General features: G+C 37.4%; 1 protein-coding gene across 3 annotated transcripts in view; it reads left to right on the top strand.

Moving 5' to 3' along the window:
* TNFRSF19 (TNF receptor superfamily member 19) overlaps nt 1-17,642 on the top strand; it is a 65,528-nt gene that overhangs the window by 23,446 nt on the left and 24,440 nt on the right. For all 3 annotated transcript variants that reach the window (XM_013188218.3, XM_048072810.2, XM_013188217.3), the window contains exons 4-5: nt 578-756; nt 4,022-4,107. In XM_013188218.3, coding sequence (XP_013043672.3) covers nt 578-756; nt 4,022-4,107 — 265 coding nt within the window. The remainder of the gene's footprint in view (nt 1-577; nt 757-4,021; nt 4,108-17,642) is intronic.

Genomic DNA, 17,642 nt, shown 5'->3' with positions numbered 1-17,642 from the left:
AGAGCCGAAGTGGGTTGATTTTCTGAAATTCTTAGTGGCTCAGCAACATCTCATGCCCAGTGGATGGTCATTAACCATCTCTGTTTTATTTGGTAACAGAAATTCTAAGCCTTTGAAGATCAGTACGCTCTATTTGGCAATTAACTTTATTCACCTTAGCTATGAACCTTAATATCAAAGTGCTTCTTTGCTGTATTTGTAACTGAGTAAGTGCCTTTATACTTCACTTGTCCCAGTTTCTGCGCTTTCACATGACTGACCTAATTAAAAAACAGACAGCTCAATAATTCTACCATAAGCTAGTAATAATGAAACTGTGGGAGTCCTCGAAGCCCTTTATCATTCAAATACACAGTGGTTTCTTGAATAAAGTGGATGACTAAGTATTACTTATAGAAGTAAGGGAGATTATTAGCAGTGGAAGACACATTTGAACTTGCTGAAAGGGTGGCTTTTGTCTCTAGAAAGACCTACTCTCAGTAATAATTACGCTAGGTCTTCATTTTATCCCAGCATTCTCTTCTTGTTCACGCTTTCAGTGACTGAATAGCTTGCTGTTGCTTGTTAATCCCTACAGGAATGCGGCTTTGGATATGGGGAGGATGCACAGTGCATGACATGCAGGCCAAACAGATTCAAGGAAGACTGGGGCTTTCAGAAGTGCAAGCCTTGTCTGGATTGTGCGCTAGTTAACCGCTTTCAGAAGGCCAACTGTTCTGCCACCAGCAATGCACTATGCGGAGACTGTTTACCCGGGTAAGGCCATTTCTGGAGACAAGACTTGAACAAATTCAAAACTAACTTGCACTAATGTTTGCTTGATGGTGTTTTCCAGATGAATGTCCTTTATGTCTGTTAGAAGGTCTCGTGTTCTAATCTTGGCTTTGCCAATAATTTACTGTATCATCTGAGCAACCAATTGCAGAATTACTATCTTAATTATCCCATCTATCCAAGTAGTCAGATAATTACCTACCTATTAGAGAATGTCTATACAATGCCTGAGTAAAATTCTTCCAAATATTGAGTGTTACTTGCAAGTTATTTTATTGTTTCAAAATGTTTAGTTCGTTATAACATACACAGTTACCTTCTTGAAGACCGATCCCATTACTTGCTTGCTTTTTTCTGTCTCCTTGCATCAGTGCATAATAATTCTCATACACATATATTTTTAGGTTAAAAGTCATGAGTGGTTCATGCTCCTGAATTTCTGTCACCATTTTGGTAAATTCATAGAGCATGATCCTGGCTGAAAATAATTAACGGATCTGAAGGAAATGTTTTGGAACAAATTATAACAGTGTGGAGACTCACTGAAACTACTGTGTTATAAATCAAGACCTGTGCTTAGTTTGTTTGATCCAGATTTCTGTTTCTAATCTTCTCCATTTGTAGTATTAAGTAGTAAGATCTCTAAAATACTATTCTTTGCATTGTGTCAAGTTCCACTGTTACAAATACCTGCCATGAATTTGTTACAAGACATTTCTGATGCCTTCTTTGAACTATGGGTTGGTAGTATAATTGATAAGTGTATGTTGTGAGAACTGATTTGCCATTGTAAAAGCCTTTATAATTCCAACATATTTATTTCAGAAATGCTTAAGAGTTCATGCATTTATGTCCTATTGATATATAACAGCTATTTCTTTTTATAATTATTTTAATACCATCTATCAATTACCTGAATGCTGTTGAAGCTCCTACAGTTACTTCTCTCCTCTTGAACCAGAAGTGAGGTCTTTTCATTTAAAAACAATTAGTAAAGCTTTGGTAATTTGCATTAGTTTAAGTCAGTTTAAGAAGATGCTGTCCCAGGAATTAGATATTAGTGACAATGGTGTCTGATACTGCCTAAAGCCACATGATTAATTATGTTCTTATTGCATGTTAATGTATATGTATTTTAGGGCTTACTTGATAGCTAAACAGGATAAAATTTTCTTGTGGTGTAAATATAAGCTATATTTTTGCAACACGGGCAAGGAAGGAAAAAGGAAGCCAGTATAAAACATGAACTTGGGATAAATCTAAATAGTGGGATCTGGGTGTGCTTCTCAGTATTCTGGTCTGTGTATATGTTGAGCTGACAACTGTTGACACAACCTGCTTTTTCTGGCAGAAAAGTTGGAAATGTGGGTAGGGGAGTCACGGGTCATCTAGTCTGGACCTTATGGGGAACAGGACTGTAGAACATGGCACCATTCATACCTGGCCACCAGTTAAAATGCTGCCTAAGAGAATGGAATGTGCACCTAGCCAAACAAAATAACTTAGCTAATGTTTTATCTCTCAACAATCGTAGTTATGTCTGTTTTGCATTGTTTTCCAACGTGCTATTTCCTGTTTTTCAGCTTCAAAATGATGCAGTGACTGTGTCAGCTACAAACAATTATTAACATGTTTCATTCAGAGTAGATGATCACAATGGCCCCTTCAGTCTTACAGCCTGTGAAGCTGTTTCTGTTCATGTAGTTAGAATGAATTTCTTGAGCAATTGGAAAATTGCTTGCTTTAGCTGGTACAATCTTCATATTTTAGCAGTCATATGCTGCCATATACTGGCATATGCTTCTACATACTGGTAATTGCAGTATGAATAATTTTAACATGAGTAAAGTTAGTACCTTTTACTTAATGTGCCACTACAGAAAACACGTAATTCACATACTCTACTTGAACAGACCACAGCTGATCCTATCTTAGTACTAATGACTGGCTGAGCAAATGCCAGACCTACTTGATTAGGAAGGTATTTTAGATTAGTTCTTTGATGTCATACTCTAACACAAACTTGAAATATAACACTCTAAAGAATGTCAGAAAATTCTTTTTCATTTGATGCTACTCTTAATACTTGGTTTATGTGTACAGCCTTCTGCCTGTCGCTGAAGTCAGTAAGCTTCAAACAAAAACTCAACGTTCTTGAAGGGTCTTCGGAATAAAATCTGTCCTTGGATATGAGGGATCTGCCCTTAGGGATTTTAACATCATTTTTGCATTAATTTGTTTAGGAATGAGTAGCTGGTGGGTTTCATTGCTTTAGAGTTTTATTCTACTGTTGATGTGTGGCCTTCCATTGCTATTATTTTTCTGAACCATCCGACTGATACTTCTGCTTCCAAAAGCAATTTTTTCATACCTTGAAAGACTTTAATGTGAACTTTGTTTTCATATTCTCACTTGCTATCTAGAATTTATAATGTGGAGTATTGGATAATGTAGATTGAGACTCATGTGGTGACTTCATTAATTTGGGTGCATGCTGTGATCTTGCATGCACAGTGTGATTTTGGTTGGTGGTAAAGGTCGTCTTGGTGGAGAAGGAGGAGCCAGAGAGGGATAGTTGGTTTGTTAAAATTCCAAAAAGGCATTTTACTGTTTTGCTCATCCACTGAATAGATAAAAATCATTTTTTTCTGAAGATTTTGTTACACAGCATGGTAAAACTTTTCTTTTTTTTAGATACCCTCCTGTATGAGTACACTAATTAACCAGTTTGAGTGATTTATTTTTTTTCTTCTCTGAAGTGGAGGATATTAGGGATTTTGACTAGAAAGCACTGGCTAATTCATTGTATTCTGTTGGTGGTGATAACTGCCTTGCCATATCTTCTTTGCCTAGGGAGAGTTTTGTAGATTAATCAATTATTTTTTTTATATTTTTAACATGTAAATAGGCTTGTATAACATAAGTTCATTGTACCTCCTTGTATGTTGTGTTCTGCGTAGAAAATTGGATATCGATTTCTTTGTGTGTTGAAATCCCTGCAATTGTTTTTCTTATGAATGCGGACCAACAGATTTAGAATTTTTCCTCAATTTACTTTAGATTTATTTCTGTACTTAATTATTAATATCTACTTCAAGTATTACTTGTATTTTCTGTTATTGCAGCAGGACACAGACTGTCAGAAGTTTGCGATTATAGAGGATTTTGACATAGTGTTCAAGCATATGATATTTGTTTTGAGGAAAAATACAGTTTTGTCTTTATGAATTATTCCTTTATCTTCTAGTTTTTATAGGAAGACCAAACTTGGAGGCTTTCAAGATATGGAGTGTGTTCCTTGTGGTGATCCCCCTCCTCCCTATGAACCTCACTGTAAGTGTTCCTCACCTCCTGTTGGAGTGGAATTAACTTCTTTGCTTTAGAATGTTTTCTCTTTTAACGTCAGAGCTTGGCAAAAAATGAGTCAGTGAATGATTCTTTTAATGGCTCTTTTTCTTGTTAGTAAATCATTTTGAGAATACATTTAAGCAAGCGTAGCACTGTTATTAGAAGGTTCCCTTATATGACCTGTCACCTGATGATAAATCTGTCATACCACTTGATTGAGTCCAGTCCTGATACCATCATGTTACTTTTAAATTCTGTTTTGTGCTAATGCAAAAAGAAAGGCAGGTTTCCTAGGCCCTCTGCCTACCATCAGGTAGGTCTTAGTGAATATAAGTTCTTTTCTGACACACAGAAAGGGCAAGTTGTTGATACCTTTAAAAATAACTTCTGTTGCAAAGTTCCAGCAAGAGAGAATGAAATAGATAAATTTTATACCGTTACATTCATTAAGAAGTAAATACATAATCAGTTCCCTCTTAATTTGTGTCCAACGAGGATATGTAACCTCTTTATTCTGTAAGAGCAGTTTTCAGATACTTTTTCCAGGACTGTTGGTGGCCTATCTCACTATCTTTTAATTCGATAAAAGGAGTGAATTATTGCATATACCGATGTATATTTTATCATAGGAAAAATAAAATTGATTCAGTATAGTCTTGTGGAAAACCTCGGATTTACTTGTCTCTTTCTATAACTGTGAAGTTATGTTTTGGAGCTTTTCCCCTCTTCCAAGGGAAAACAATTGTTTATAGAAAGAATGAGTTGTCAAGCTTCTGAAATGCTCACACCATACATGCTTACACGCTAACCAATCATTAAAATCTTTAAAAACCGAAATCCCACTATAAAATACAATATGTCACTGTGGTTTTCAGATGACTTTCATTCAGAATTTGTATATTCATTCCTCAAGACTCTAGTATAAGCTGTCTCAGTTTAGGAAAGTGTATCTGCCTTCCTCAGAGCAGCCTCAGAAGTTATTCTTAGAGTGGTTGGTAAATGAACTAAAACCTGTTCATGAGAGTTTTACTTAACATCCCCCACCAAACGGGGGAAATATCTCGGTTTCAAGACTAAACGGAAAGCATGCTTCTACAAGGAAGTTCAAATAACAGTGTGTGAAAGTAAGGTTTTTTTTTTCCCACCTAACACTGAAGGTGTTGTTTATTTTAGTAATTAATATCTTTTGATAGTTAAAATATTTAAGATTACATTAACTGAAGTTAAATAAAGACAAACCATTAGGTGTATGGGGCAAGCTTTCAATTATCAGCAAGCTAAGTTCTGATTTTCTACCTTTCTTATCCTTCTTTCTTTTCACTGTGAAACAGAAATACGAGTTAGCTGCACTAATATTTGTCATTACACATTAAAAGGAAAAACTTAAATGTCCTGTTTCAATGAATTAATTGTCCTGTGAGGTGTATGGCAAATTTTTATTTGCTTAAGAACATTACCAAAAGAGCACAAAGGCTCGCAGCCCCCTGCCTGGACTAAAGGTTTGTGTTAAATCCGAGGCATGGATGAAGTCCTTTCAGCACTAGGAGCAGTTGATTATTACCCAGCTAGCTATAAATCTGAGTACTTGCTTTTATCTTCTTTCTTTCTGCAGACGTTTTAAAACAGATCTGGTTTAAATATTTACTCATGAAAAAATGAGTTTGTGAGTTGCTAAAGGCAAAGTTGAAAGGGTTCTATAATGAGCAAGTAAAGAGTATTAGAGGCCAGGAGAATTGCTATCACCTTTGTGTAAACTTTAAAGGGGAGGCAATGACTTATGTGTATTTTGGGATGTCAGAAATTTAAATACACGATAGTTATATTTTAATTTGCTTAGCTCAGGTAAATAAACTGTAAATACCAATCCTATACATAGGGGTAACTTCTAAACATTAGATTAGAAATGAAAGCATGTTTTTAAATTACTATTTATGTTTCCTTTCTAAACCGAAGACGTTTTGCTCAGCTGTAGACATTAAGTTTCAGTTGAATGACAGAAAAGGAGTAATTGGAACTGGGAACTGGAGTGAAAACCCAGTCAATCACAGGTGTAATTTCTGAAATCTAGACAGTATAGTTTGTCCAAAACTGGTGTCTGCGCAGTAGAGAAACAGTGATGTAGATGTGGTTTGATTCCTTTTTTTTCTCAGCAGCAATTCAGGCTTGCAGAGTTCTCCCTCCCATCTGCTCAGACCAGTGTTGTGCAGTGATTACTCTGAAACTGTTTGTGAAACTGCTCCGTAAACTAGATAGTTGTGTTATTTTGTTTGTTTGTTTTTTAATATTATTAAATATTCACAATCTCCTTAAGGTTAGTTTTAAATCTAACGAGTTTGTGTAAACCCAAAACATATGTGCTGGCAAACTGAAGGAGGGATGTATGAAAGGCTTCAGTAAGGAGCAGGTTTTCCAAAGATATCATTGCTTTCTTTGAGCAAGCATTGTTTTCAGCTAATCTGTATTAGTAAATAGGCAAAAAGTATAATGAACCATACCCTCTGTATCTCTCCCTCCTCCCCTTTTTTTGGTCATAAGAGGATGGCAGATAATTGCATTGTTTTAATTTTAATCAGCTTAACTTGGCTCTGTCAACTATTCCTACAAGTGTTTCCTGTTGTTTTGTTCAATTCAGAACAAACCACTAGATCACGTTGCCCAGGGCCTTGTCCAGTCTGGCCTTGAACACCTCCAGGGATGGAGCATCCACAGCTTCTCTGGGCAACCTGTGTCAGGGCCTCACCACCTTCTGAGCGAAGAATTTCCTCCTAATCATCCTCTAGTCATTTTAGTTTAAAACCATTCCCCATTGTCCTATCACTATCTGCCTGAGGAAAAAGTTCTCTCCATCTTTTTATAAGCCCCCTTTAAGTACTGAAAAGACACACTGAGGTCTCCTGGGATCCTTCTCTTCTCCAGGCTGAACATCCCCAGTTCTCTCAGCTTTTCTTTGTAGGAGAGGTGCTCCAGCCCTCTGACCTTATGGCCCTCCTCTAGACCCACTGTAACAGCTCCATATCGTTCTTGTGCTGGGGGCCCCAGCCATGGACGCATCACTCCACGTGGGGCCTCACAAGGGCAGAGCAGAGGGGCACAATCCCCTCCCTCCACCCGCTGCCCACCCCTCTGTTGGTGCAGCCCAGGACGCAGCTGGCCTTCTGGGCTGCAGGCACGCACTGCTGGCTCATGTTGAGCTTTCTGTCCACCAGAACCCCCAAGTCCTTCTCCGCAAGGCTGCTCTCACCCAGTCTGTGCTTATGTCTGGGATTGCCCCAGCCCAGGTGCAGCACCTTGCACCTGGACTTGTTGAACCTCATTAGGTTCACGTGGTCCCACTTCTCCAGCCTGTCCAGGTCCCTCTTGATGGCATCCCTTCCTTTTGGTGTATCAACTGCACCACTCAGCTTGATGTCATCTGCAAACTCGATGAGGGTGCACTCAATCCACTGTCTGTCATTAATAAAGATACTAAAGAACACTGATCCCAAGACAGACCCCTGAGGGACACCACTCGTTACCAGCCTCCACCTGGACATAGAGCCATTGACCACCACTCTCTGGGTATGACCTCCAAGGCAATTCCTTACCCACTGAATGGTCCACCCATCAAGTCCATCTCTCTCCAATTTTGAGATCAGGATGTCATGTGAGACCGTGTCAAATGCCTTGCAGAAGTCCAGGTAGATGACATTGGTCGGTCTTTCCTTGTTGACGGATGCAATCACTCCGTCACAGAAGGCCTCCAGATTGGCCAGGCATGATTAGCCCTTGGTGAAGCCATGCTGGCTGTGTCGGATCACCTCCTTGTCCTGCATATGCCCTTGACATTGCTTCCAGGAGAATCTGTTCCATGACCCTTTGAGGCACAGAGGTGAGGCTCACCAATCTGCAGTTCTCTGGGTCCTCCTTTCTACCCTTTTTAAAATTGGGAGTGCTGTTTCCCTTTTTCCAGTCACCAGGGACTTGACAGCCTGACTACCAGGGCTTTTCAACTATGATGGAGAGAGGCTTGGCACCTCCATCAGCCAGTTCCCTCAGGACCCTGGGATGCACGGCATCAGGCCCCATAGACTTGTACCTGTTCAGTTCCATCAGGTGGTCTCAAACCTGCTCTTTGCTTACAGTGGGAGGGACTTTGCTCCCCCAGCCACCACCTAGAGGTTCAGGAACTTGAGAGACATGGGAAGCCTGTCTGGCAGTGAAGACTGAGGCAAAGAACCTGTTCAGTACCTCAGCCTTCTCCACATCTGTCATTACCAGTTTTCCCTTCTTGTCTGTCAGAGGGGGTGAACTCTCCTGGGCCTTTCTTTTCTGAGCAGTGTACTTGTAGAATACATTTTTGTTGTTTGCATCCCATGCCAAGTTCAGATGTCCCTGCTTCCACTGCCTGTGTGTTTCCTTCTTGTGCCTCTAATATTACCACGCCCGGAACAACCCCCCCCCCCCCCCCCCCCCCCCCCCCAAAAAAAAAAATTGTCCAACCTAAGTCACTTTTTAGTCAGTTCTTCAGGATTTCTTCTGCTGTTCTTCATGGTATAAAACAAGGAGTGCTGGGAAGCTTGGGTTAGCGGGGGTGGGATACCATTCCATGTGGAGCTTGGGAAACTCGCCTCTACATGTTCCAGGAAATAAATGCATTCTTTGCTTCAATGGAGCAGAAATGTTTTGTTGAATAAATCACAGCAGTGGAAATATCTGCAGTTTGATGGTAACATCATGTGCGTTTGAAATAATCCTGCACTCAGATATAGATGTGCTACTATGTGAGCCATGTTTTGTGATATTGATTTTAGTAATAGTAGATTAAAATATAAAGAATATCTCCAATAGCAATTTCAAACTTGAAAACAAAGTTTTATTAAGATGAAGAATAAAAGTAAAGATCATGGTTTGTTGAGACAATGCATGTAGCAGATGGCAGTGAAAATATTACGTTATGTTAGGCACTTGTATTTCATCTACTTTAAACTTTGAGCACTTCCACTAAGGTTGCAAAGCTCCCTTCGCAGTTTTATCCTACAGATTTTTTTTTAGTTTGTTTCTGTATGATTTCAGAATAATCTCTTCTGAAAATTAATCGTAGGTTTCCAAACTGCAGCTGAATCCCACTTTTTTAATATGCAGGGTACATTGTTTCAGTAATGAAAAGTACTATTTAAGGGATAAAATCTGATAGTATTTCCTTCTTCCTGGTGTTAACAACAGGTAATATAATAAAAGTAAGATTTGGTATAAATTTTCTTATTTGAATTTACAAGATTAGGATCTGTGATTTTGTAAACTTTCACATGAATGTAATGGATATTTGGGATGTACTAGGACTAATTCAGAGCAAAGTAGCTCACCACAGAAGACAAAAAGCTAGAAATTACATTCTGCAGGAGAATATTGTAGGGTGGCAAAATACATGATAAAAAAAAAGTAATGGGGGTGGCTGGAAGCTTACTGACTATTCTATAAAATGCTTTTGCTAGTGGTAAAAAAAAAAAATCCAGGAAATCGAGACAGTGGGAATTTTTCTTGTTATTTCTTTAACATAAATATAGCATTTTATCTTGAGTAATTTTTGGATGACATTCAATTCCACACTAGCTCTTCTATTTACGTAGTGGAATTTTCATTTTGTCATATCATTCTTTTTTCTGTTTACAGAATATTGTGATTTGAAAGGTGTGAGACTCCAGATAACGTTTTGCCAACTATTAAGTTTTTCTTTAACTCTTATTTGGTTGCTTTATACAGGGAACTTTATTTTACTAATGCAAAGCAGCTTTTGGAGGTGGGCATTATCATGTGCATGGTAGGTAATCAGCAGCTGAAGGTATATAACAAGTGAAACCAGTCTTAATTATTTGGTTCTATTCCAACATGTATGTCCATCTTATTTCAGTGGGTTTGGGGTGACCTATAGTGTCTCTTCATAATCCTCTTGTCCATGTTGGACAATGTGATAGAAAGCAACTGGAATGTTGTATAAGCCTTTCACAAAGTTATAAGGGCTGACAGCTAATTTAAGTAAAGCTAATAGCATCACTAGCTTATAAACATCAGTACTCTTATTACAGAGACATTAGCTTTCCATTATCTCATAACTGAATTGAATAGTTTTGTAAAAGTAAGTCCGTCTGATATTTTCCATATGTGACCTGACGGTATGGTGACTTATCTTCAGGAAGTCTGAAACAAATTTGACTAGGTGTTTCAGAAAGATGAGAATTGCTATTCATGTCTTACAAAGTTTTATTACAGTGTTATTTCTTTCACTCATCATTGATCAAAGGGAGTTAACCTAGAGAGCCTAAATGCTTTCATTTTCTTGGCACTAATTTTTGCAACGGTTCTGACCCACTGGGGAAGATTCAGCTCATTTTCCTATCTGGAGTTTGCTTTGCACACTGGGCGTTCCTCCTGAAACAAAAAGCTGTAAACTAAGAGGAGGCAGATTTTGCCTTCTAGTAACAGGCATTACCACCAAAATCAGTTACAGTAGTTCTGAAACATTACTTAATGGGGAGGAAAATGTAGGTTCATATCATGATTTTATCACTTTCCAAAACTTTCTCCTTGCCTAGATCAGATAATAGCGCTTTTTTTTGCATATACATTCCCAGCCTATTTTCACTAACTTATGTAGTTTGTACCTTTCATTTCTGTGCCTCTATCTATAGAAGTACTTCATTATGTAGATACTTATCACCAAGTAGGTATTACAGGTAATAGACAGATACCTGGACAGAAATAGAAGTTTCCCTCATTTCTATCCACCATCTACCCCCTTCGGGGGGGGGGGGGGGGGGGGGGGGGGGGGGGGGATAAAAAAAGTGAGGAGAATTTTCATGGGGGAAAAAAGAATTTCCCATAGAACAAAATTTAGTTTAAAAATATTGAAATGATATTGCATTTTTTAAATACTCAAGAAAGCATTCCATGTTGCTTTGCAAAGTGATACCAGCCTGGACTTCTGGATTCCTGCGATAAGCTGGGAGATTTAGGAAACCCTGTCAAGGAGCTACAATTCCCAAATGCAACAGAATTTCGGGGTATCCGGGCAGAGAGTTTACCAAGAAATCAGAACTTGAAAGCCCACATTTCCAGACAATCTAAGCTGTTTGACTTTTGTCCACTTTCTTGCACTACCCTTGAACACTTTGTTCCATGCAGTTTGGTTTTTACAAAGGAAAGCCTGTTTTATCAGAAGGACTTCCAATCAGCTGTAATACAGCTCAGTGCTGCAAAACTGTAGGTGTGAAAGCTGTTCTAATGAATTATTTTCCATACTAGTTAGGAACTTCAGTAGAACAGATGTACTTCATATATCATTGCTGCTGTTATGAAAGCTCAGTATGGTAGAAGGACTGTGACCTGAACAACTTCAGCAATTCTAATAAGTGTTTGAAATTTCTTGATTTTCATTGAAGCTCTTGCTATCTGGCTTGATAGTAGTCAAAGTCACTTATTTCATTTATTTTATTTTAGTGCTTGCTACCTCAAGTCTTAGATTTCTTTGCACATTTGAAATTTTATTTCTCCAAGTGAATTTCAAATAACCCAATTCAAATTACAAGCTGAAAGAATTAGGCTAAGAGTAAATGCTTTAGAAATACTCTGCATAGAGACAGTGTTAGCATTGTGGGGTTTTTAAAAGCACTTAAGCTTTCTTAGTCAAATAGGCCTAGGATCCTAACTCCAAAATTGTGTCACTGACTGCCCTGCTCAACATCTATGTATCTGTGCAAACACTTAAAATCCATATGGACCTACGACCATTCACGGACTATGGTCTGCAGAAGTATTCCACTGTTTCTGGGTGCAGGTGGCCTGGACATATTGCAACTTTCACAGAATCACAGAATCGTCTAGGTTGGAAGAGACCTCCAAGATCATCTAGTCCAACCTCAGCCCTAACACTAACAAGTCCTCCACTAAACCATATCACTAAGGGCTACATCTAAACGTCTTTTAAAGACCTCCAGGGATGGTGACTCAACCACCTCCCTGGGCAGTCCATTCCAGTGCCTAACAACCCTTTCAGTAAAGAAGTTCTTCCTAATATCCAACCTAAACCTCCCCTGGCGCAACTTCAGCCCATTCCCCCTCGTCCTGTCACCAGGCACGTGGGAGAATAGACCAACCCCCACATCTGTACAGCCTCCTTTAAGGTACTATAGAGAGCGATGAGGTCTCCCCTGAGCCTCCTCTTCTCTTTAGATTAGACAAAAACATTGTTCACCTGTTTTACCCCTGACTGCCGTGGAAAGGAAATACGTATTCATGGGCTGGGCAGGATGCTCTTAATAGGTGCCTAATCGGAAGAGACAGGTCTCAGTCTGTATCATAGTCCATCAAAGAGATAATGGAATCAGAGTTTAAGGAGGTACCCACAGAGGTCTCTGTACTCCTCAGTAGTCATCCCAAAACTTTTGCAGCATTGCACATTCAGTACCCTGGTGGCACTGAAGCTATCAGGATCTACAAACAGAAAAGTCTCTCACCCATCTCAGGACCATCTGATCTACTGTGTATTCTGATGCCAAACTTGGCAAATCAGGTTGTAATATTTTATATGCTGGGAATCCTTTTCTCTGTAACTTCTTTGAGTTCAGAATGTAACGCAAGGCTCAAAAAATCCAGGATTCTTTCCTTATTGTGCTGACTATGTGTGTAATCACTTCTTACATCGTAAGTAGGTTCCCAGCATTGTGTATGCATCATAGACAGTGCAATGCTTAGCACTGCAGGATCTCTCTCTTCTGTGATCCTAGTTACAAGCTTTTATCAAATGAATGGTCCAAATATAGCTCAGTTGTTCTAAGAACATATGACCTATCTTTGCTGCTTGGATATACCAATGAAAGTTTACCAGTAAGACTGTTCTTTTCTTGAATGGAAATTTGTTCAAATAAAGTTAAGAGATTGAATTGGATTTTTAAAGTAAAGCTTAAGCTGCAAGTTAGTGAATGATTAATTTCCATTTAAATGATTTTCTGACTAATCAGCCCAGCTTTCTTCCCTGCTTCCTGCTTGTGTGAAGTACAGGTGACTGGGTCAGACTTTCTATTTCAATTATTCTGCTCTTTAATCTCAAATAATGGGCAGTCACCTGTTCTGCTTCTCACTACCTTTGTCTTACCGGATGCATTAAGACTGATCATAGTAGGTCTGCTGGTAATGTCTATCAGAAGTTTTTAAAAAAAAAAAAAAAAAAAAAAAAGCTGAGTAACGCTGTGTAAAGGCTGTACAAAGTTTAGCAAAAATGAATGCATATCAAAAAGAGAATGGAAAAACAAAAACATATAAGGAGTTTACCCCCATCTGTTTTCTCTTTTTTTCCTTAAAAGAAAAAAATGTGGTCAACAGGAAGGAAAGTATAATGCAATTCACAGTTTTCCAGAAACTTGTTTATGAGTGATAGGATGAAAGTTTAAGTGGAGCATTAAGAATACATTCTAAAGTAAGAGTTACTGAACTGAAAAATTAGGAATACATTCTAAAATAAGAGTTATTGAACTGAAAAAGCTCAATGCATTAGGAGTAATCCTGTACATTAGCGAACAAATCAGTATAAAAAATCACGAAAAGACAATTCTCGTATTAGTTGGTATGGTTTTATATCTTTTCATTCAGAAAATGATTTTTTTCCTCTTTCTTTTATTGTAATTGTACCTGTAGTTCTCTAATGAAAATACTTTCTGAGGATTTTTAAAAACACAAAATGCCTTTGAGATAAAAACAAATGTTCCTGTGGCATATGCAAGATCAAGGTATGGTTTGCTAACATAGACTTTGCAATAGCAAGGCAAAGCCAAATAAAATTTGGATTTAATGCATACAGCTTGATAATATTTATTTCTGAAGGCGCTACAAAAGGATGTGCTTTGACTCCCCCTTTTGTTTCATTTTTGAAGGAAATTGTTAAACTCTTGTATTTATTACATATAATAACTTTGATTTTTCTTTTAGGAAAACGTTATTTGTTAGATTGTTTTCACACACAATCCATCTAACATCCTTAATTGTGGCATTGTGAAAATTTATTTTGGTCAAAATGTAGATGGAAGCTTTCACAGTGAAGAGAGGGTTTTGTATGTGAAATCTGTCTGATCATAAAGAGATCTACTTAATGGAAGAAGGAAGCCCAAACTGATACACAGATGGTGAATACCATCCATCTTTAAGTAAATAAGCAATATGATAAGCTCACTTTGTCCTGGCAAAAGTAAAAGTTATGCTCTTCATGTCTGGTAATAACACTCATTTTACCTAGTGACAGTCATGCATATACACTTTGTGCAAAATGCTGTTGATGCTAATAAGTGATTAAAAAAGAGGTAGAATACTCTATCTTAATATGCCAGTTAAGATATTTGTATTTTTTCAGGATTCAGAGTTTACTGTCTATCTGATGGCACAGACCTGTGAAGATCACTACTATAGGTAGCTGAAGAATGCTGTAGGTCTTCCAACAAAACAACAACAAAAAACACTTACTAGGTCTTTCCTGTTTTTTTTACTTTGTGTAAGATTGTGATGCACCACAGATGGGCTGCTGGGAGTTTTCCTCTTCCAGAATTGGTGGACTTATGTCCCACCCGTTTGTTCTGATTGACCCTTACAGATGTCCCTGAGACTGTAAGAGGCTATAGATAGGAAAGGAATTGGTTTCTTGCTGACAGCCAAACTTAATCTGTCATTCTACATCTGTATCAGTTAAGTTCTGAATTTACTTGGATTTGGCTGAATTGGGTTTGTTGGCTGAACACCTGTCAGAGTGTTTGCTGGTTATCATCAAGTATATGGATCATTTCTTTCATGCACACATCATACTGTGAAAGAATTTTCCTTCCTGGCAGTTTAGCATTCTTCTGGGCAAACATTTTCCTACTCCTTCTGGAGTATTTTACAAGAAGTGTTATTAATTCACACTTGTATTTTATCATCTTAATTCGTGATCGTCATTGATATTAAGCTAAAAATGAAGATTGTCAGAGTTTCAAAGCTTTATCTTCCCTTAATTCTGCCATTCAATTTCAACCGGTGAGCTACCTTCATCCCAAGTGAATATATTGTACTGAAATAAATTCTTTCTGCTAATTAATCCAGTACAGTTCAGAATTATAATTGGACTGAATCTGAACTCTTTCTGCAAGAACTGGGTACAGTTCTATGCAATTAAGGTCATGTTTCTGAGAACAGAGAATTTGTCTTTAATTGGTTTTAGTACTTAAATATTTGAAACATACTGAAGGTGTTGCCAGTGGCCTGTAAGAGCAACAGTTGTTTTTTCTGTCTGCTAAAAATGATTTCAGAGTAGGAGTAGTAGGTTAAAGTATTATTGCACACCTCATATTTTAAAGATCTAACTTAAGGAACATAAGATTAGAATTATGTCGTCTTCGGTTTGGTTTCCTAAGTGAACACAGTATACACAGCAATTTTGTCATGTATTATTCCTTTTAAAAACTCTTGGCCCTGATGACTAATATCTGTCCAGCCCGACAGAGTAACAGAGACCTCGGATGAGGAATTTTCTCTTTTTACAAAAACAAGTGATCTAATAGTGCACAGGGAGCTACATTAGTGCCTATACTGAGGAGGTTGTAGCATAAGCTCCTACCACATTCTTCAACAGCAGAAAATCTACTGAAAGGAAACCAATGTTTAAAAAAAATGGCAGTTTCTGGACTTCTTGAAAATACTTATTTGTTACGGTTGTGGAGGGAAAAAGGAAAATTTGAAGACTACAAGTTTGAAACCTTAATTTTTATATTAGAGTAGATTTTTATCATCTCATCGAAGTTACTGTTAGTAGAAAGCAGTTAGCAATTTAATCATTAAATGATTTTTGGAGTGAATAGAGGTAATATAAATGACTTACATTGTACAAATGGAAATCATACAATAAACTAAGAGAGGAATGTTGTTTTGCAACATTATTTGTTCATAATCTGTGAAAATGTAATATATACAATATGAGCATAATCCAGTAAAGTTTTAAGCAGATTGTTTAAAGTTGAGTTTATATTGGACCAAGCTGAATTGCACTGAAAGGCATTGGCTTTGTAGTTTCAGCATGAGAATTTCACTAATTATGCGTAATCCCGTTTTATCTGCTAAAGTATGTATTAATATACTTAAGAGCACAGAATTCCAATGTAAATCTCTTTGAGCATACATACCTCATTGCTTTCTGTAGGATGATGAAAAATACATAGCTTGAGATTAAAATGGAAATGTCAGCTTGTGATTTTAAAATAAATTGAATCACATTCTGTTTAGTTAATTAATTCACATCACAAGCTCATTCATCTGTTAATAGCAGTTTACATAAGTGGTGCTCATCTGGCATTCAGAAGGTTATATTGAATCAATACATGGTAACGTATAGGGCAGAATCCCAGAATTTTTATCTTTGTTCTAACTCACAGCTGGCAACCCTGCCTGCTAATCCCAGTGGAAGCTTCAGTTTGAAATACAAAACTGCTTTTGAACTTGTGTATCCTTCCCCACAGATGTCTGGGGCCTTGATGATGTGTTTCTTTCATGATTCCTTTTAAATCAGGGACTGAAGTGTTGCACGAAGAGTGAAGTTAGGGTTTCATTGCCTGATAATGCAATGAACCCTTGAAATATGCATTTTATATTTTATATAACAGAAGCAAATTGAGAGTGACCAAAATACTTGGTTTTGCACGTTTTTCTATACTAAAAAAACATTGTAGAGAGCTGTTTTCTTTATTAGGTTAAAAAAAATCCTTAGGCTGTAGATGATGAGCTTTGTAGTTGCAATATTCACTTCTAGTTTGTTCACATAAAATAAGAACAAGCAGTTTGCAAGCATATTTAGTTTTGTTCCTAGACACTGTTAAGTACAGTTACAAAACAAAATTCTCAACTGCAGAGTATGAGAATTTCAATATGTTTTTTCAAACCAGTTTACCATACTTTTGTTTCTAGTAGTAACTTGTGCAACCTTTCATCTTATGAGTCAATCCTATAATTAGTATCCTTCTTTGCCAGAGGCATACGGAATGTTTGTTTTAGGTACAGAATGTCTGCAAGAAATTTAACTTAATCATTACTTTTTAATGTAAGAGCTGGTTAGCTCAATTACACTAGATTAAAGTGAACTTGAAATTCCTGAGTTACAGCGAAGGGGCTAATCGTTGACCTGTACTGAATAAGTACTATTTCATTTTTTTCTTGTGTACTTACTAATGTGGCTAGCCCTTTAGTTCTATTTTACAATGGCTAAAAGTAATTCTCTGTGCATTGTACAGAGGGGGTTTGCAAGGTTCTTATTTAACATGGACACTTAGGTTGATCAAAATTATTGCGGTGTTACATGCATTGTGGTAGAGCTGAATTTTTTTTTCAGTTAATTTTTACTTCATTGTGTTTGAAGATAATCTGAAAAAATAAGTAGCAGTTACAGCTTTCTGGTAACTTTTTTGTTGGACTTTGTCATTTTTCTAATTACAGAAACGTGTTTACTTTAAATATATTAATTGAATATCATGCTTTTA

The sequence above is a fragment of the Anser cygnoides genome, chromosome 1 (assembly GCF_040182565.1).
Source record: "Anser cygnoides isolate HZ-2024a breed goose chromosome 1, Taihu_goose_T2T_genome, whole genome shotgun sequence".
NCBI classification, from domain to species: domain Eukaryota; kingdom Metazoa; phylum Chordata; class Aves; order Anseriformes; family Anatidae; genus Anser; species Anser cygnoides.
This window is presented reverse-complemented; position numbering and strand designations above follow the sequence as displayed.